The following is a 20,768-nucleotide window of genomic DNA, read 5'->3' on the forward strand; positions in this document are numbered from 1 at the left end:
AAAAAACTAGTATGTAAAAAACAAACCAAGAACAAACTAGTATATAAAAATATCTAATAACCAAGTAACATTTTAACAGTAGCTTTTTAACATCTAAATATGACATGGGCTCATTTTAAACAAAAAAAATTACAGTCAAAGCAAAAGTAGAAAGCAAAAATAAGTAATTCCATTCCCAGAGATTACCCACTATTAATATACATATCCATCAAGAACTTTGTTCTGTGTTTTCACATGTGCATGTATTTATATTTTAGTTTAACTTCTGTATTAAGTTATTTTTCATGTTATTTTTGAGACAGGGCACGTGAGCAGGGGAGGGGCAGAGAGAGAGAGACAGAGAGAGAGAGAGAGAGAGAGAAAATCTGAAGCAGACTCTGCGCTGTCAGCGCAAAGCCCGACATAGGGCTTGAACCCACGAACCGTGAGATCGTGACCTGAACCAAAGTCGGTCCCTCAGCTGACTGAGCCACCCAGGTGCCACACTTATGTATAAAATTTGATGAAGCAAGTACCAATGCTTACAAAGTATACAAAAGAGACATTACATTACCTTGCCCCTCCCACCTTCTGCCAACATATATATGTTTTTTAAATAAAAAAGGATTTCTTACTTGGGGCAGGCAGCCCACCACTGGATCGTTTATATTTGCTCTCCTTTAAAATGGATGTAATTTTGTATAAATGACGAAAACCTGTTTTGCATTCAGAGGCAAAAATAAATTCAATTTCATCTTCATGACTTTGGGGAAAAACATGAAAGATGTCATGGATCTGTAAAATGAATAGCTGAATTTACTACACACATTAATGAAAATACTGCACAAACAATTCAATTAAGTTAGATAAAGAAGAATTGATAAATACATTCTGAAATATAAGCAACTGTCAGTGCTGGGGGTAATGTATATTTATGATATAGATTTTGCCTGGGCCCTTCAGACTTATCTCACTTTAGACATAGACTTCCTCCATTGAGAAATAAATGTTTCCAAAAGGTGAAAAAAGAAAAATACGACCAAAAGCTTTTCTTACTCACCATCTCTGTAATCCTTTGAAACTCGGCATGAGGTTTTATTATACAAATCTTATTATAGAATCTTATTATTCTTTTTTTTATTTTAAATATTTTATTTGTTCATGTAATCGCTATACCCAACATGGGGATTGAACTCACAACCAGATCAAAAGTCACATGCTCCACCAACTGAGCCAGCCAGGGGCCCCTTATTACTTACTCTAATTCAAAATCTTACTACTTTTCTTTCCAAAGAGAAATATTTTAACAGTTGAAGGGTGAATCATATGAAGCCTGTATTCATCCAGGGAGTGATCTGGCTTTATTAATTTTGTATCTTGTTTAAATTTTTTCCACTAAATTGGAAAATTGGTAAGTTTTAGTATAGTCTGCCAACTTAAAAGAGAAAGTCTTTTCCAGACCTCTACTGAGGTCCTCCTGAGAAGCACTCATGAGGCTGTTTTCAATACCTCACGTGTCCAGGAAAAGGGGAAATTTGTAGCCAAGGAGATGTCATTTCAATGACATCTACTTTCTATCTATAAGCCATTCCATTCTGGAACCATCATTCCAATTTGAAATGTTCAAACTTAGCAAATAACATTCACGGTTACTTGAATTTAAAAAATTCATTTTGATAGTTTGCTATAAAACTTCACTTGCTTTAGCATTCTGAGAAAATATTTAACCAAGTACAGGAAAACATACATTTATCCAGATGTCTGTTGTTTCTTCATAGATAATCAGTGGCGTCACAGAGTCAGGCACCGACTCGATGAGTCTCTGTCTTTCCATGGCATCATCTTCTACTGGGATAAATAATTCAGGTGAGATCAACACTATCTGTAGGCGAGTTTGGGAGCGATCTAGTAGAATGGACCAAGCACTATTTAAACAAACAAAACAAAAAAAGCACCAAAAATAAAGCAGGCTCTCAGAAAATGAATATTCCCTTACTCTCTCCCCTGGCACCCATCAGTTATTTCTGTAATCACATTAAAGAATTGCTTTAAAAGATATTAAATTATCACCTACAAATGGCCAATTAGAAGTATTAGCTTACTCTATATTTATTTTTTAAAGTTAAGCTTGAATAAAGCTTTTTTTAAAACTGGTTTTCTTTAAACTCCTAAAACCACAACTAGCCTGTGAAATTGTTTTCTCCCTTTAGTGTCACCAATTGCCAGCCTTGTGAAACTCCTGTTGTCTACGTTAGGAACTATATGCAACCATCTTCACATGAAACTCTACAAAAATTTTTGCTTAAATTATTAAAAAAAAAAAAAAGAACACACCCTTACATGTGAGTCCTAAAGTCATACAATTTAACCACAAAAAAACTTTGAAACCATGAGTGGCTATGTAAGAGAGAGAATTGAAATGCAGTGCCCCTATGCTTATAGGAATAAAAAATCCACAAGGCCACTTAGCTCAGGAAAAATTCTCTGTGCAGAAATAACTACTCTGCAAATTTACATGTGAGGGCATCTCCAACTGAGGGGCAATTTCTAAAGTTCTGGATTCTAAATTATTTGTAAACAAGTGACAATTTAACATACGCACTATTTTCCCTCTGGAGTCCATCCAGCTCTGGCAATATATTCAACTCCTTCAAACAGAATCTCAAAAGGTTGAATCAGTTCCTTATCTATGACATCGATAATCTTTTAAAAAAGAAAAAAAAGGATTCTAGTTACAGAAGACATAGATCAATAACCAGTTTACTAGTCTACTTAAATCATTATCTTTTTTTTTTTTAATGTTTATTTATTCTTGAGAGAGAGACAGACAGAAACAGAGCATGAGTCGGGGAGGGGCAGAGAGAGAGGGAGACCCAGAATCTGAACCAGGCTCCAGGCTCTGAGCTGTAAGCACAGAGCCTGATGCGGGGCTCGAACTCACAAACTGTGAGATCGTGACGTGAGCCGAAGTCGGACTCTTAACCAACTGAGCCACCCAGGCGCCCCTTAAATCATTACCTTTAACAGCATGACAGCTTTTCAGACTTAAGTATTTAAATAGGCATGAGGGATACAGCAAAACTAGCGGTAAGTTGTGGGTTACCTACACTAGTGTACTCTTTATGTCTAACAAAGTTCTAAGAACGAGAATTAGCACAGTCTAAAAGTCTTTTTCCATGAGTTTACACTGAGAGCCCTTGCTAATAAGTGGTAACAACAAGTTTTAATCACTTTAGAGTCTAGTATCAAAGAAAAATAATAGTTCCTGATTTCCTATATTTTAGCCTAAAATAGGATTTGTGTAATGTATTAATAAAATGGCCCTTAGTAAGCAAATTTTTTCCTTTAAAAATCTAGCCAACACAAAAAGTAAGTTTTTTAAAAAAGGGCAAAGGATCTGAATAGATAGTTCTCCAACGAAGATACACAAATGGCCAATAGGCACATGAAAAGATGCTCAACATCATTAGCCATCAGGAAAATTTAAGTCAAAATAACAGTGAGATACAATTTCAAACTTACTAGGATGGCTATAATCAATAAGATGAATAAAAGTGTTGATGACGATGTGGAGAGATTGGAAACCTCACACAATGGGAATGTAAAATAGTGCAACCACTTGGGGCAAATAGTCTTGCAGTTCCTCAAAGGTTAAACATATAGCTATCGTGTGACTGAACAATTCTGTTTCTAGGTATCTAACCAAGAGAAGTGAAAAACATACACACACATTCATGGTAGCATTATTCCTAACAGTCAAAAGGTGGAAACAGACTAAATGTCCATAACTGATGAGTAGATAAAGTGTTGGGGCACGTGGCTGGCTCAATTGGAAGAGTGTGCAACTCTCAACGTCAGGGTTCTGAGTCTGAGCTCCATGTTGAGTGTAGAGATTACATGCATACATACATACATAAAAACTTAAAGAAAAAAAGCAAGAAAGTGCTGATACATGGTGCAATATAGATGGAGCTTAAGGACAAAATGCTAAGCAAAAGAAACCAGACTAGATACTATATGATTCCATTTATATGAAGTATCCAGAATAGGCAAATGTACAGACAGAAAGTAGATATACTAGTGGTTACCCAGGGTTAAGGGACGTGGGAAGGTTGGAAGGTGATGATTAAGGGATGTGGGGTTTCTTTTTGGGGTGATGAAAATGTTGCACAATTCTGTGAATACACTAAAAGCCATTTTAAACTTTAAATGAGTGAACTGAATCACACTTGAATTATATCTCAATAAAGCTATTAAAACAAAGCCTAGCAGAGAAGACTTTTTTAAGTAATCCTCTGGGCATTCAGCTTGTAAGAATTTGACTATCCAAATGGAAAGCCCCAGGACAAGAGAAATGTGGGACACATCTATCCAACACACAAGGTAAATCACTAGTCAATACTGCTATTTTAAAAATATTGATCTGGAATTAACAATGGTAAAGAGAAAAAACTTTTGAAAGAGTGGTAAATATGCCTATCCCCATATTCCTATCTTGAGAACCAGCAAAAAGTTTTCAAAGCAGAAAATTAGGTCAACCTGAAACTGATGGTCCACAAATGTCTCAGCAAGTTAAACAAGTCCAAAAAATTAAAGAGTGAATCTACGATATCTACGAGACTGACCAGTCAAAGGATAAAAAAGTCAACTCCACATTTTATACTTACCCTTCCTTCAGCATCAATCATTATTTCTGACATCTTAAAGGTGACTTTTGGATTTGCTGTGCCTTTAGAAAGAGATAGAAATGAACAGTAATGCAGATCCAAAATTATTCAAACAAATTTTGCCAGATCAATCCCCTTTACACTTTGTTTAAGTCAGGAACTTGGTAGAGTCAGGGCTTTATTGTATAAGAATCTCAGAACTCCATCTCAAATTCATAATTTTCACCATTGGTATATAAAAAAAAAAAAAGAGGTTAAAAACATCAAGAGTAGGTACGAAATAAAGAAGGGAAATGCTGTATCATTTTGTAATTAAATACTATAAACGGGGTTGCCTGGGTGGCTCAGTTGGTTGAGCATCGACTCTTGGTTTTGGCTCAGGTCATGATCTCATGGTTGGTGGGACAGAGCCCTGCGTTGGGCTCTGTACTGACTGCGTGGAGCCTGCTTGGGATTCTCTCCCCCTGTGCTCTCGCCCCTCCCCTGCACTCTCTCTCTCAAAATAAATAAATAAACTTTAAAAAATTGCTATAAACAGCAAAATGGGAAAAAATTACTGATTTATTAAGAACATAATCCCTTAAAAATCTTTATTTCCTAGCAAAGACACCTTTTTATTCATTCCTTGAAGTAACCAACCAGCTTTGTGCACTTCCCAACCTTTGAAAAAAATTTTAAAGAGATCAGCCTGTAATTAAAAAATCTACTTCAGGAGCACCTGGGTGGCTCAGTTGGTTAGGTGGCCAGCTCTTGATTGTGGCTCAAGTCATGATCTCGTGTTTCTTGAGTCCGAGCCCTGCACTGGGCTCCACACTGTTATAGTGTGGAGATTCTCTCTCTGTCCCCTCTCTCTGCTCTTCAGCGTGCATGCTTTCCCTCAAAATAAATAAATAAACTTAAAAAATTTTTTTAATTTTTCTTCTGTGACACTTAATGAACAACCCACTTTTACTAAGTCTGTAAATGATCAATGTTGACCATACCTTTGGATGACTGCAGAATGAATCTTGTTTGGAAAGCAGAAATGAGTGAATATAAATGCCAATGGAATATAGTACCTGTTTTAGGATAACGGAATGAATCTGCCCTCCTTGTTTCCAACATAGGGGATGTAACATGAATAATTTCCACCTCAGATTCATCATTTTCTTCATACAAAATTCTAAGAATTTTGCTGCCACTGGGAGCTTAAAAGGAATTTAAATATTGTAAATTTAGAAGAACTGTTCCATAGAGTAATCATAACTGACCATTTCCTCTAGTAGTATATTTCCCATAGTGAAAAATAATTCATGTATAAAATATACTGCATTTTGTGTATGAAACTATCATTAGCCTTTGTACTAAGAAGGTGAATTATTGTTAAATCACTTTTGCTGGTTAAGGGTTACTCCTTTTGGAAGGCAAAACCTGAAGATACTTATGTACATATATATATTTTTTTAAAATTTTAGGTAGGCTTCATGCCCAACATGGGGCTTGAACTTATGACCCTGAGATCAAGAGTCACATGCTCTACAGACTGGCACCCAGACTGCCAGCCAGGCACCCCTGTACATATACATCTTTAAACAGCAAAGGGGTGCCTCGGTGGTTCGGTTAAGCATCCTATTCTTGATCTCTGCTCAGGTCTTGATCTCAGGGTCGTGAGTTCAAGTCCCAAGTTGGGCTCCATGCTGGATTCCATGCTAGGGGTGGAGCCTACTTTAAAAAATTAAAAAATAAAAAAAAAACAAACAAAACCAGCAGAAACACATTTGTGAAGGTCTTCAGTCCCTGCGTACCTTAAAATGTATTCCTTGTTGAAAAGTGAATTACTTAATTATAACATTTCCTTTGATAAAATAGATGCAACTTAAAGAGTCCAGTTTTCTCTTAATAGTTACTCTAATTCATGTAAAATCTTGTTCTAACAAACACAATTATGGCAAACATTTTACATATTAAAATTAAATGTCCAAATCTAAGACATGGCTTAAAAATAAGTATTTTTAATAGTCCCTTAGAGAAGTGTTTAAAATACAAGCTGCTAGGATGCTCCTTCAGTGCAGCATGAGACTCTTGATCTTGGGGTCGTGAGTTCAAGCCCCACTTTGGGTGTAAAGCTAACTTAAAAAAAAAAAAAACAAAAGCTAGCTGCAAATAATTACTATGTCATGAAATGTATTAATGGGTAATAACCAGCATTTAAAATGTATAATGAACAAAAAAAATACAATATAAGAGTGCCTTTCACATAAGGATAAATATTGCTCCATGAAATTTGTTTTCAGTTTTTGTATATAATACATATATGAATTGTTAGGCTAGAATGTAAAGCAAATTTCTAAGTGGATCAAGGACAAAAAAATCTGAAAGCCACTGCTTCACGAGATCTGCTTCTCGGGCAGTAAACACTTGTGAATTCACCCAGAAAAAGGAGGAATTTGTGTCCTTTTTTCTGATCCATTCATACACTAATTTGGTCATACGTTCACGTAGACTCTCTAGTCAATCCTACATTTTTTAAACAATGCATTCAGGTGTAGTATTTTTTATTTTTCCACCAATGTTGCCAGCAAGATCAGCTTCTAGAAGAAAAAGTGGTAAAGAGTTGAAGGACCGGAGGTACTGAACTGCAATGGAATTATTTTTATTAGAATTCATTATGGTGGGATATAGCCTGTGTATTTTAAATAACTACTGGTAGGATCCAATTTTCAAGACTTCATAAGCTACTATTTAGGACTCAGAATCTATGCACTTAACTAACTGGGAGTTAAATCTCATGATACTTTGATTTATAATATTTTGAACTCCCTTACTTGTTTCAGCTTCTGGACACCACCAGTAGCCAGAGTATCTATCAAATTCTTCTTGAAGAACAAAGGTAGCAACTCCAGCTGATCTGGGATCTTCTTCCATGTTGGCTAGCTCTAGACAAACATAAAAGGCAAAATCACCACAGGAAATTCTCCATCTTTTCATAGATACTAAGCACAATGATTTCGTTTATTGTGAAATGCAGCTGTAGTACAGTGGTGAACTCTGGAACTAAATGGACTGGATTTAAATCTGAGCTCCATCATTTACTAACTGACTGACCTTGGATAAATCACCCAACCTCATTCACCGCAGTGTCCCATTTGTAAATGGGGTTGTTAGAATTAAATGAGTTAATTCACATAAAGCACTTAGAACAAAGCCTGAGCCAGAACATAAATGTTGGTTATTTCCCCATTTAGCTGGGGTCATAGGAAACAAGAATACATGTAGAGTGTCACAGTGATTTGTATCTTCTACACAGAAAAGTCCAACTTTAGACCTAGAATGGCTCCTACAGATCAGGTAATTCATCACTCTTCCTCCCCTTCTTCCATTCAACCAGAACATCTCAGCTTTCATCTGTTTTACACTTTCCAGCAAATAGTTTACAGCATATAATTTGAAGGGAACTCCTGCTTTAAAACTAAACTCCCCAGTGGGGTGCCTGGGTGGCTCAGCTAGGTAAGCATGCAACTTTGGCTCAGGTCATGATCTTGTAGTCCGTGAGTTTGAGCCCCACATTGGACTCTTTGCTAACAGCATAGAGCCTGCTTTGGATCCTTTGTCTCCCTCTCTCTCTGCCCCTCCCCCACTGGTTCAATAAATAAATAAATAAAACCTCCCCAAACCATGAAGCCATAATTTTTAAAGATTTCATGACATGGAGAAATGTTTACAATGTAATTGAATTTTAAAAAGCCATATTACTAAATGGCATGTACACTATAATTTCATTTAAAAAATGTTAAACATACATTTTATTTTTATTTATTTGAGAGAGAGAGAGAGAGAAAGAACCTCAAGCAGACTCGATGCTCAGTGTGGAGCCCAACACAGGGCTTGATGCCATGACCTGAGTAGAAATCAAGAGTTGGACTGAGCCGACTGAGCCACCCAGCCACCCAGGCACTCCCCAACACTTTATTTCTTAATTTTTTTAAATGTTTATTCATTTTTGAGACAGAGAGCGACAAAGCATGAGCAGGGGAGGGGCAGAGAGAGGAAGACACAGAATCTGAAGCAGGCTTCAGGCTCTGAGCTGTCAGCACAGAGCCTGACGCAGGGTTCAAACTCATGAACCATGAGATCGTGACCTGAGCCGAAGTCGGATGCTTAAACCAACTGAGCCACCCAGGCACCCCATCCCCAATATTTTAAAATGCTTGTTTCCGGGTAGTTGAACATTTGACTCTTGATTTCGGCTCAGGTCATGATCCCAGGGTGGCAGGATAGAGCCCCTTGTCAGTCTCTGCACTGGGCATAGAGCCTGCTTGAGATTCTCTCTTTCTCTCCCCATCTGCCCCTTTCCCCAGCCTGCGCTCTCTAAAAAAAAAAAAAAAAAATGTTGGGGATATAAATCAAAATGTGGTTCTCTCCAAGTAATGAGACAGACTATGGACAAGCATTTTTTTAAATTGCTTTATAATTTACAAAATCTTAGGTATATATATTTGTGATAAATGTATACACTTGTGTAACCACACCTCATCAAGACAGAATATTTCCAACACCTAGAATGTATTTTCATGTCTCTTCTCAGTCAATGCCCATTATCACCCCAGAAGCAACCAATGATCTGATTTCTATCATCATAGGTTAGTTCTGCATATTCTAAAATATCACATAAGTGAACTCATACTTTGCTTTTTGAAATTCATCAATGTTGTTACACATATCAATAATTCACTTCTGTTAATTGCTGGGTAGTATTCCATAGTATATCACAGTTCCTTTATCCATTCACCTGTTAATGGGTTATCTGGGCTACTTCTAGTTATTGGCAACTATGAATAAAGATGTTAATCTTTCTTGTATAGGGATCTTTGTGGGTGTATGCTTTCATTTCTCTTGAATCAGGACCCAGGAGTGGAATGCCTGGGTAGTATGGTAAGTGTTCATAAGAAACTGCCACAGTTTTCCAAAGTACTTGTATTATTTTATATTCTTACTAGCAATGGATGAAAGTTCCTTTCTAGTATTTGTGTTCAGAATTAATCTTTTTCACTTTAGCCAGTCTAATAAGTGTATGGTAATACCTCATAGTGATTTCAATATTATAAACCAGTTTCAATGTATTATTTTTGCTTATCTGTATTTTCTACATATTGTCTGAAACAAATATGCAAAATGAACCCATAATCCGCTACCCAAAAATTTGAGTCCAGAAGTGTTTGGAACTCAGAATTTGGGTGATTTTTCATATATATTATATATATCTACCATAAAATTATATAACATCTCCAGCAGGGGAATCAAATACCCTGTAACTGAATACACCAATATTCCTACAGCAAACTTATGAATAGACACACTAAGTAGGATTAAGATTATAAATATCCTCAGGTCAGTTCAGGTCAGATTTTGCCACCAAATGAGTTTTAGCACCAAGCCAGTGAAAAGTAAGCTCAGTTTTTAAGAGTTTTTTGAATTTTGGAGTGAATGATATAGCCAAAACCAGTGTTCAGTTTTCCTGGATCTTTAAACTACCCCAAAGGTGTATCCACGCTACTGTTTTATATTTTGTTCTCCTTTAGATGTGAGAACAGGTACCACTCATTTTTATCTCCCTTTCACTGACTACAGACCTCAATTATTAAGAGTTATTTATTAAATGAATAAAAGCTATCGCTTTGTTCGTCTGATACATCATTTGATAGTAGAGGCTGGTACTGTATTACTTTAACATTCCTTTATCATACCAGGCAGAAAATAAACACATGCACTTGCTCACTGACTAAACTCACCTACAAGCAGACTTTCACTTGGAAACTTATTGTGAATAAGAGGAGTAAGAGTGAAGACACTTACTTTGTATTTACTTTTCTATTTAAACTAACACACTGCACTTACCATGTATCAGACACCATCCTAAGCACTTCACAAATATTAACTCATTAAAACCTCCTAACAGCACTATAATGATCTGCCTTTTTAGATATGGAAACTGAGAGGTTAAATAACTTACTCAAGGTCACAGAACTAAAAACTGGTAGATCTGGAACCCAAACTCAGCTCTCTGGTTCTAGACTATATCTTTAGTACACTAATCTTGAAAATGATAAACATATCACAACCTACATGCACAGAAAGGAAAAATAATAAAAACAATACTATAGCATCACACATGGCTCCGGTGCTCTCTACTTTACATTCTGTCAATCCTCACCATAATCCTGTGTGGAAAACAATTCTACAGAAGAAAAAATAGACTTAAAAAATTCCTTAATTCTATCAGTTACTGTCAGAACTTTGTAATCCCAGACTCAAGTACAATAACTAGTATGTAGTGCGTGTTCAATGTCTGTTGAAAGCATGAACAAATGGCTAGGATTTCCAACCCAGATTTACGAATCACCGATCTAATCCTTCCATTGCCACTAGCAGCTGTTCTGATTCCCGGACTCCAAATGGAGACCCATTAAACACCAAAACATGTACTTTTCACTTAAAAACTTCCCTACTCCATCCCCTTTTAACTGATGTTCTAGTTTTAGATCATTAAACCTAGATCATTTCAACAGTCAACTTTTGGTGTTCCTGTCTCTAGTCCTGTGCTTTTCAAATATAACCTTCACAAAGTATCGAAAACAATTTATCTATCATATGACTCTGCCCATACCACCCAATTGATAAAAATGTTTCAGTGGATGCCCATATCATTCTAGAGACCCTGTCGATTTACACAAGATACAGGTTACCCCTGTCTTGGCTCTTTTTATCTGCCAGCCTTACTTTTCCCTTCTTCTTGACTCATACCTTATACTTTAGGAACCATCAGATTGCTTTAACTCCTCACAAACATCACTTTCTGCATCAAGACCTTTCTCATGTGGTCCCCTCACCTGGAGTGTACAGGCTAATGTATACTCGTATCTAAGATGAGTTTAGGTGCCAGTTAGGTGTCATCTCTTCTGGGAAGCCCTTCCTGAACACTACCCTCACTGATGCTCTTATAACACCCTATGTTTGCTTATCACTGTTTTATCATTCATGTAGTTTCCTTGAGGGCCTGGGTTATGTCTTATTCAACTCTGTATTCTTAGTTCCTGCCGCATTACCTGGCACACAGGAACTTAATGTATTTTTCTTGACTGAATAGTTAGAACAGGTTTCTTGACTTCTAATTCAGTGTTCTTTCTACCAATGTAAATTGTTCAGGAAAAGGCTTCTTCTATAACACTGATTATCCTAATAATGAAAAAAATATTTGTTGTCAATACACTATTGTATTCTAAAATAATTTATTAAGAAAGATGCCCAGGGACGCCTGGGTGGCTCAGTTAAGCATCCAACTCGATTTCAGCTCAGGTCATGATCTCATGGTTCATGAGTTCAACCCCATGTCAGGCTCCACACTGACAGTGCAGAGCCTGCCTGGGATTCTGTGTCTTTCTCTCCTTCTGCCCCTCGCCTGCTCACTCCCTCTCTCTCAAAATAAATAAATAAACATTAAAAAAAAAAAGATGCCCAATAAATCAGATTTGTGAACATTAGATTAAGCAAGAGTTGAACAAATGAATTTTTAAAATTTTATTTATTATTTTTTTAAAATGTTTTATTTATTGGGGCTCCTGGGTGGCTCAGTCGGTTAGGTGTCCGACTTCAGCTCAGGTCACGTTCTCAGGTTCATGAGTTTGAGCCCTGCTTCTGGCTCTGTGCTGACAGCTCAGAGCCTGTAGCCTGCTTCAGATTCTGTGTCTCCCCCTCTCTCTGCCCCTCCCCCACTCACGCTCTATCTCTCTCCATCTCAAAAATGAATAAATGTTAAAAAAAATTTTTTTTAATGTTTTATTTATTTGGTGGAGGGAGGGGCAAAGAGAGGGGGACAGAGGATCCAAAGTGGGCTCTGTGCTGACCAGTTGACAGCAGCGAGCCTGATGTGGGGCTTGAACTCAAGAACCATGAGATCATGACCTGAGCTGAAGTCAGACACTCAACAGACTGAGCCACCCCGGCACCCCTGAACAAATGTTTCACTATGAAACTTCCTAACTTTAAGTTGTTTCATGTGTTCAAAGAAAAAGCAATACACTATTTCCCATATTTCATTTGTATGAAAGCTTTAGAGGAAAATATTCACCTCTTTAGAGGAAAACAAAGCACATCTGTGCTTTGAGTAGCGCTTAGTATTACTATAATCACTTAATGAAAATTAAATATTTCCATAATACACACAGTTCTACAAAGTGTTGTTTTTCCTATTATGACAAAATAACTAAGTAGCCTCTCCAAAAGGGGGAGATAAATTTTTGGTGCATATTAGGTCTTTGTTTCCCAAAAACAAGATTAATTTTTTAAATTGAAATTTGATTTTAATGAGAACCATTTTGGGGTAATTCTGGCAGTCTTATTAAGCTAAAGGAACAATCATGTCAGAGGCATTACTGTTGTGCTTTCTGAAAATGAACATTCAAACAAGGTAGCGTTTTGCATGTGGTAAGTACTATGTATCCTCTGTACTTTTTTATTAATTTTAAAGATTTGAATTTAAAATATGAAGGCCAGCCACCTTGCCTCCATTTCATAAAGTAAGCAAGAGCAAAATTTTAAAAATATTTTTCAGAAAAGCAGATTTGCAGAACTATGTGTTACCATTGTGCACATAGGTGAGCCTTCTTTCTTCTCTGGTTACAATGTTGGATATCCAAATATCATTGCTGTGTATAAAAGCAATCCAGTCTGGATCAGCCGGGCATAATTTAGGATCCATACGAATGTTGGGACAACTAGTCTCTACTAAATTTGGCCGTAAGGGTTGTTGCTAGAAAAGAAAAAACATTTTTAGGAAAGTATCAGGCTGATACATACATACTCATTTGCCAACACCCTTCAATGGAAAAGAATTCCAAGTAAAATGTCAACTATGATAATTGCTCCTCAGAAAAATTCACTTTTGGGGCGCCTGGGTGGCTCAGTTGGTTGGGCAGCTGACTTCGGCTCAGGTCATGGTCTCACAGCTCATGAGTTTGAGCCCCACATCAGGCTCTGTGCTGACAGCTCAGAGCCCAGAGTCTGCTTCAGATTCTGTCTCCCTCTCTCTCTACCCCTCCCATGCTCATGCTCTGTCTGTCTCTCTCTCTCTCTCTCAAAAATAAATAAACATTAAAAAAAATTTATAAAAAAGAAAAATACACTTTTGCATTCCTTAACTTATAAGGACAGACTCATTTTTTTTTTTTTTACCATAAATTAGAAAGCTAAGGGTAATAGGACAGTAAAGACAATATAAGGGCACTTCATAAATTTTGTTGTCCATACCTGTTTAATGGAGTAATTATTGTTTGTTAAATACTTTTATTAAGCACTTATTTATTGAATATTTATTAAATATTTCAAATTAATTTTACCAATATAAAACAGTTTGCTCAAAAAGATACAACAGGGGCGCCTGGGTGGCTCAGTCGGTTGAGCGTCCGACTTCGGCTCAGGTCACGATCTCACGGTCCGTGAGTTCGAGCCCCGCGTCGGGCTCTGGGCTGATGGCTCAGAGCCTGGAGCCTGCTTCCGATTCTGTGTCTCCCTCTCTCTCTGACCCTCCCCCGTTCATGCTCTGTCTCTGTCTCAAAAATAAATAAACGTTAAGAAAAAATTAAAAAAAAAAAAAAAAAAAAAAAAAACAAAGATACAACAAAAGCCAGAATCATACAATTTTAACAAAAGGTCTAATACCATGTAAAAAATTGTCTGGACTAAAACCAAACATTTAAAAACCATTTATTAAGATGAATTAAGCTGGGGTGCCTGGGTGGCGCAGTCAGGTCGGCTCCGGTTATGATCTCATGATTCAGGAGTTCAAGCCCCGCATCGGGCTCTGTGCTGATGATGCAGAGCCTGCTTAGGATTCTGTCTCTCCTCTCCTCCTCTCTGCCCCTCCCTTGCTTGTGGTGTCTCTCTCTCTCAAAATAAATAAACAGAACTTAAAAAAAAATGAATTAAGCTTTTAGGGGAACCAAAAATAGATTGCCTTGTGATAACATTATCTTCCAAGATCCCCCTCAGCGTTTACTCAGAAAATGGGCATTGCCCTTTACCATATCTTCCTATAGAGCAAGTGTCTTTAGCGTTTAAAAAATTGCATATTAATGTCAGTGTAAAAAGGATTAACTCTTAACACCGGAAACTAATGCCCATTTATCTTGTTTTCTTTACTATTAAATTTTTCACTTGGTGGGTAAATACAATTTTTTGGTTTAATTACCTTCCTGATTTGGATGCAAACAGCCTTTAGGATTTAACAGATTTAACAAGTAGTAACACCAACTTACAGTAAATCCTTGTGGCCCTCCATCTTTTACATGATAAATTCCACTACCAGCTTGAAAGAGAAATGTTCCACTTCCTTGGTGATAATCATAAGAAGCAATTCCAACGGTTCCAATGCGTTTTCTTTCTCTTAATAGTTCTTCTTCTCGAGAATACATTCCATAGTCCAGTGTTGCCTAATGCAAAAGGAAAGAGAAGTCACCTATTCGGTCTTCTGAAAGCTTGCTTTTTGCTTTTAGCAAAAACTTTCCACTGAAATCCTAGTATCTCCCATACTATTGAGTCTACATGTTGAGGGGGTCTAAAATGTGTCAGCAACTTTAAGCAAACTAATTCCAAGAAGTCTGTGGAAAGATTTCCTGGTATAGGATCTCTAGATGATTACTGCATACATTAGAGAACAAGAATTGTCTTATCACCTTGGCTTGGCATTCTAGATCTTCTACAACCTAAATGAGCAGTGATGCACGTAGTTAAGAGCACAGACTGTGAAACCAAGTGGTTTGAATCTAGGCTTTGACCCTTAATAGAAGTCTGACTTTGGGAAGTGGCTTAATTTCTTCAAAAGTAATTTTCCTCACTTTTAAAATAGTTTTGTTATCATCTACTTCGGCTTTGTGAAGATTAATTTAGATAAAACATATCAAGTGTTTAATACAATGATTGGCATAGAGTTAAGTTCTCAAGTATCAGCTGTCATTAATACTTTTCCAACACATCTATTAATACTCTTCTAATAAAATCCTAGATTAGGCTTGTCACATCACTGACATAAAACCCAACATATGAGGTTCTGCCTCCTGGTCCTTGTTCCACTGTCCTCCTTTGAAACGCTATTTTTCTTTCATCCAAGTTTTACCATTATCCCAAAACCTTAGCTCTAATTTAACCTTGGCAAGGAAATTTTCCTGATCCACTATGGGGTACAGGGATTTCTTCTGTGAAACTGATATAAGAGTTACTACCTCTTTTACTTATTTGGCCATGGTACTTTCACTTTTTTTTTTTTTTTCAGTATTTCTGACCAGAAATAGTTAAAACAAACAACTTAAGACCAGAATCTGTGTCATTTCGTTTTCCTACCTGCACGATCTGTTAAAATCTTTCTCAAAGACTGTTTGTAACTAATGATTGATAATGATAATAATTTCCTAAGCTAGAAATATTATTTGATAGAGGTATAAAATTTAAAAAGGAATATAAAGAAAACAAATTCAGTAAGTGCTAACAAAAAAAATTACATCCACATTTTCCCTAAGAGCTCTTTATACTTTATTTGATTATGATAAATAAGGAAAGCAGACATGGTTTCTGCTATCAAAGAGTGATACCTTAAAAAGGAATCTAGATTGAGTTTATTGGCAGGAATGTATCACTCCAAAACTAAGCTAGCACAATGAGAGTAAACATTGCTCAAGGACGGCAAATACATGTGTGTACTTGCAAATCTAAAACAAGGTTAGGTGAGGTTAAAAATGAAACACCCTGGGAATCTTGCTAAAAACCCATCTAGTTTTTTGTATTCTTTGTATCTATCACTTTTTAGTGAATATTTAATTACATATATATACATTCGTACCTGTGTGTGTTAGACTCTAAAAGAAAAAACTAGCAAATTCAATGAACATATAGTTTTATTAATTCTGATCTCTTTGTTTTAAATATCTGTTAAAACTGTTTCCATTGAAGCCTAGAGCAATTCTGAGAATATGATCATATTTTAATTTCTCCCTTCCTATTCTCCCTGAATGTCACTGGACGTGGGCCATATTTAATATATCTTAAAGTTTAATAATCAGAACACAAGACATTTCAGAGCTAAGAAATTATCTCACAAGAGAACTCTGTACTCATAACTTGGTAACTACAAATTTGGTTATTTGAAAGAATAACAAGGAAGATGATAAAAATAACCAGGAAAAAGATCAATTACAGGGAACAAGGTTAGCTCTCCAAGACATTAAAAAATTAAAACATGAATAAACAGAATGAACAATGGCAATGGTACAGAAGAAAAAATCTAAAATAGAAAGCTGAATATAGAAGTTTGTAAGAAAACAATGGTACGAAAAGGTGAGACTTTTAAAATCAGTGATTACTGATTTAAATTTTAAATCAGAATTACTGCATAGCCATATGCAAAAAGATAACCATGGATCCACTTGTCACATATTCCAAAGAGGTCAGAGATTTAAATGTTAAAAATGAAACCAACTTCCACTTTTAGCCAAGATGGAGTAACAGGGACTCGGCTTATCCTCCCACCTGAAACAACTGAAAAACTGAACAAAATATATGAAGTAATGTTTTTAAGACACTGGACATTAGACAACAAAGGACAGTGATCTCTGAGAAATGGGAACCAAATGAGGTGAGCATTACAATTGTCCCAGCTAACTGCTCTGACAGTTTACAGATGTTGGCACAAGAAGGGTTAGTCAATGGATCAAAGAAGAAATCACAAAGGAAATCAGAAAATACTTTGAGATAAATGAAAACACTGTATCAAAACTTAAAGCATGCAGCAAAAGCAGTGCTGAGAGGGAAATTTGTAACTCTAAGTATCTGCATTAAAAAAGAGATCTGGGGCACCTGGGTGGCTCTTGATTTTGGTCCAGGTCATGATCTCATGTTTTGTGGGATTGAGCCCCGCACTGGACTCTGTGCAGACATCGTGGAGCCTGCTTGCTCTCTCTTTCCCTCTCTCTGCCACTCCCCTCCTCACATACACATGTGCCCACTCTCTCTAAATAAATAAATAAACATTAAAAAAATTAAACTTAAAAAAAAGAGAGAGAGAGAGATCGGGGCATCTACTGGCTCAGTAGAGCATGCAACTCTTGATCTCAGGGTTGTAGGTTCAAGCCCCATGTTGGGTATAGAGTTACTTAACAATAAAAATATTAAAAGAGAGAGAGAGAGAGAGAGATCTGAAATCAATAACCTATCTTCCACCTTAAGACACTAGAAAGAAAGAGCAAACTAAATCCAAAGCAAGCAGAAGTGAGAAAATATTCTAAAATAAACTGGAAATAAAATACAGAATAGAAAAACAACAAAGCCTAACGAACCAAAAGTTGGTTATTTGAAAAGATCAAATTTAGCTAAAATGAAGAAAGGTCATTTTGAATGATCTTAAAGAGATTAAAAAAAAAGATTATGAGGGAACGATATAAACAATTCTATGCCAACAAATTCAATAATGTAGGTGAAATGACTGAACTCCTAGAAACACAAAGCATCAAAAGTGACTCAAGAAGAAACAGAAAATCTGGGAACGCAAGCTGGTGCAGCCACTCTGGAAAACAGTATGGAGGTTCCTCAAAAAACTAAAAATAGAACAACCCTACAACCCAGCAATTGCACTACTAGGCATTTATCCAAGGGATACAGGTGTGCTGTTTCGAAGGGACACATGCACCCCCATGTTTATAGCAGCACTATCCACAATAGCCAAAGTATGGAAAGAGCCCAAATGTCCATCGATGGATGAACAGATAAAGAAGATTTGGTATATATATACAATGGAATATTACTCGGCAATCAAAAAGAATGAAATCTTGCCATTTGCAACTACGTGGATGGAACTGGAGGGTATCATGCTAAGTGAAATTAGTCGGAGAAAGACAAAAATCATATGACTTCACTCATATGAGGACTTTTAAGAGACAAAACAGATGAACATAAGGGAAGGGAAACAAAAGTAATATAAAAACAGTAATATAAATATGGAGAACAAACTGAGAGTTGATGGAGGGGCTGTGGGAGGGGGGATGGGCTAAATGGGTAAGGGACACTAAGGAATCTACTCCTGAAATCATTGTTGTACTATACGCTAATTAATTTGGATGTAAATTTAAAAAAATAAAAAATAAAATAAAAAATAAAAATAAGAGAAATAATTAGAAGCAAAAAAAAAAAAAAGAAAAAAAGAAGAAGAAGAAGAAGAAGAAGAAACAGAAAATCTAAACAGACCTCTAATGAGTACAGATTAGGTCAGGATTCAAAAAACTACCCACAAAAAGCCCAGGACTAGATGGCTTTACTGATGAGTTCTACAGAAAGAATGAATACCCATCCTTCTCAAACTCTTGGACGAAACACTTTCCAACTCATTTAATGAAGTGAGTATTACCCTGACATCAAAACCAGACCAAGACATCACAAAAAAATAAATAAATAAAACTACAGACTAACATGCCCTAGGACTATAGATGCAAAAATCCTCAATAAAATACCGGCAAACTGAATATAGCAGGATATTAAAAGAATTATATATGAACAGGTGGGATTTATCCCAGGAATGTAAGCTTGGTTCAACATATAAAAACCAATCAATGATATTAATACAATAACAAGGGAAAAAGTGATCTTCTCAATAGACACAGAAAAATCATTTGACAAAAGCTAACACCATTTCATGATAAGTGTTCAACAAATTAGGAATAGAAGGGAAATTCTTCAATCTGATAAAGGGCATCTATAAAAAATCCATAGCTAAATCAGTCTCAAAGGGAAAAACCACAAGTTTTCTCCTCAAGATCAGGAAAAAGAAATGATGTCTGCTTTTACCACCACTATTTAACAGGTACTAGAGGTTCTAGCTAGGGTTAGAAAGGAAGAAGAAAAACATCTCTATTTAGAGATGACATGATGTTATATGTGAAAAACCCTAAAACAACCTACAAAAAGTATTAGAGCTAATAAATGACGTCAGCAAAGTTACAGAATACAAGATTGATATACAAATATCAGCTGCATTTCTGTACACTAGTAATGAACAGTATGAACATGAATTAAGAAAATAACTTCATCAAAGGGGTGCCTGGGTAGCTCAGTGGGTTAAGCCTCAGACTTCGGCTCGGGTCATGAACTCACAGTCTGTGAGTTCGAGCCCCGTGTTGGGCTCTGTGCTGACAGCTCAGAGCCTGAAGCCTGCTTCGGATTCTGTGTCTCCCTCTCTCTCTCTCTCTGCACTTCCCCCGCTCACCCTCTGTCTCTCTCCATGTCTCTCAAAAATAAATAAACATAAAAAAATTAAATAAAAAAATAACTTCATCTAAAATATCCTCAAAAAGAATAAAATACTTAGGAATAATTTTAACTGAAGAAGTACAAGCGTAGAACACTATTTAAGTAAAATAAACATCTAAATAAATGGAAAGATATCCCATATCCATGACTGGAAAACTTAAGATTATAAAGATGGCAATATACCCCAAATTAATCTAGAGATTCAAAGACTGCCTATCATATCTGCCTTTTTTCCAGATATAGACGAGCTGATCTTAACAGTATTGATATGGAATTTCAAAGAAATTTTGAAAAAAAGCAGCATTGGAGGACTCACGTTTTCAAATTTCAATAGTACAAAGCTACATTAATCAAGCCAGTATGGTGCTGGCATACAAACAGATTTACAGGCCACTGGAATTGAATTGAGAGCCCAGAAATAAGCCTAGACATTTATGGTCAATTGAATTTCAACAAAGGTGCTAAGGTGCTAATTAATCAACAAGGGTGCTAAGACCATTCCATGAGGAAAAGAATAGCTTTCCATAAGAAATGGTAGGACAACTGGATTCCACATGTAAGAGAATTAATTTGGATCCCTATCTCACACCACATACAAAAGTTAATTCAACATGAATCAAAGATCTAAATGTAAGAACTAAAACTATAAAACTCATATATAAGGGGCGCCTGGGTGGCGCAGTCGGTTGAGCGTCCGACTTCAGCCAGGTCACGATCTCGCGGTCCGTGAGTTCGAGCCCCGCGTCAGGCTCTGGGCTGATGGCTCAGAGCCTGGAGCCTGTTTCCGATTCTGTGTCTCCC

The 20,768-nt window shown here is 36.5% G+C and overlaps 1 protein-coding gene across 5 annotated transcripts in view; it reads right to left on the reverse strand.

Moving 5' to 3' along the window:
- Window positions 1–20,768, reverse strand: part of DPP8 (dipeptidyl peptidase 8) — a 68,615-nt gene that overhangs the window by 26,898 nt on the left and 20,949 nt on the right. For all 5 annotated transcript variants that reach the window (XM_086710973.1, XM_086710974.1, XM_025918928.2 and 2 more), the window contains 8 exons: window positions 14,936–15,109; window positions 13,263–13,431; window positions 7,451–7,561; window positions 5,705–5,833; window positions 4,647–4,708; window positions 2,582–2,682; window positions 1,727–1,904; window positions 615–774 (listed from right to left, as the gene is read on the reverse strand). In XM_086710973.1, the coding sequence (XP_086567099.1) occupies window positions 615–774; window positions 1,727–1,904; window positions 2,582–2,682; window positions 4,647–4,708; window positions 5,705–5,833; window positions 7,451–7,561; window positions 13,263–13,431; window positions 14,936–15,109 (1,084 nt within the window). The remainder of the gene's footprint in view (window positions 1–614; window positions 775–1,726; window positions 1,905–2,581; window positions 2,683–4,646; window positions 4,709–5,704; window positions 5,834–7,450; window positions 7,562–13,262; window positions 13,432–14,935; window positions 15,110–20,768) is intronic.

Source organism: Puma concolor, chromosome B3 (assembly GCF_028749965.1).
Source record: "Puma concolor isolate L17-30 chromosome B3, mPumCon1.1.hap2, whole genome shotgun sequence".
Lineage (NCBI taxonomy): Eukaryota > Metazoa > Chordata > Mammalia > Carnivora > Felidae > Puma > Puma concolor.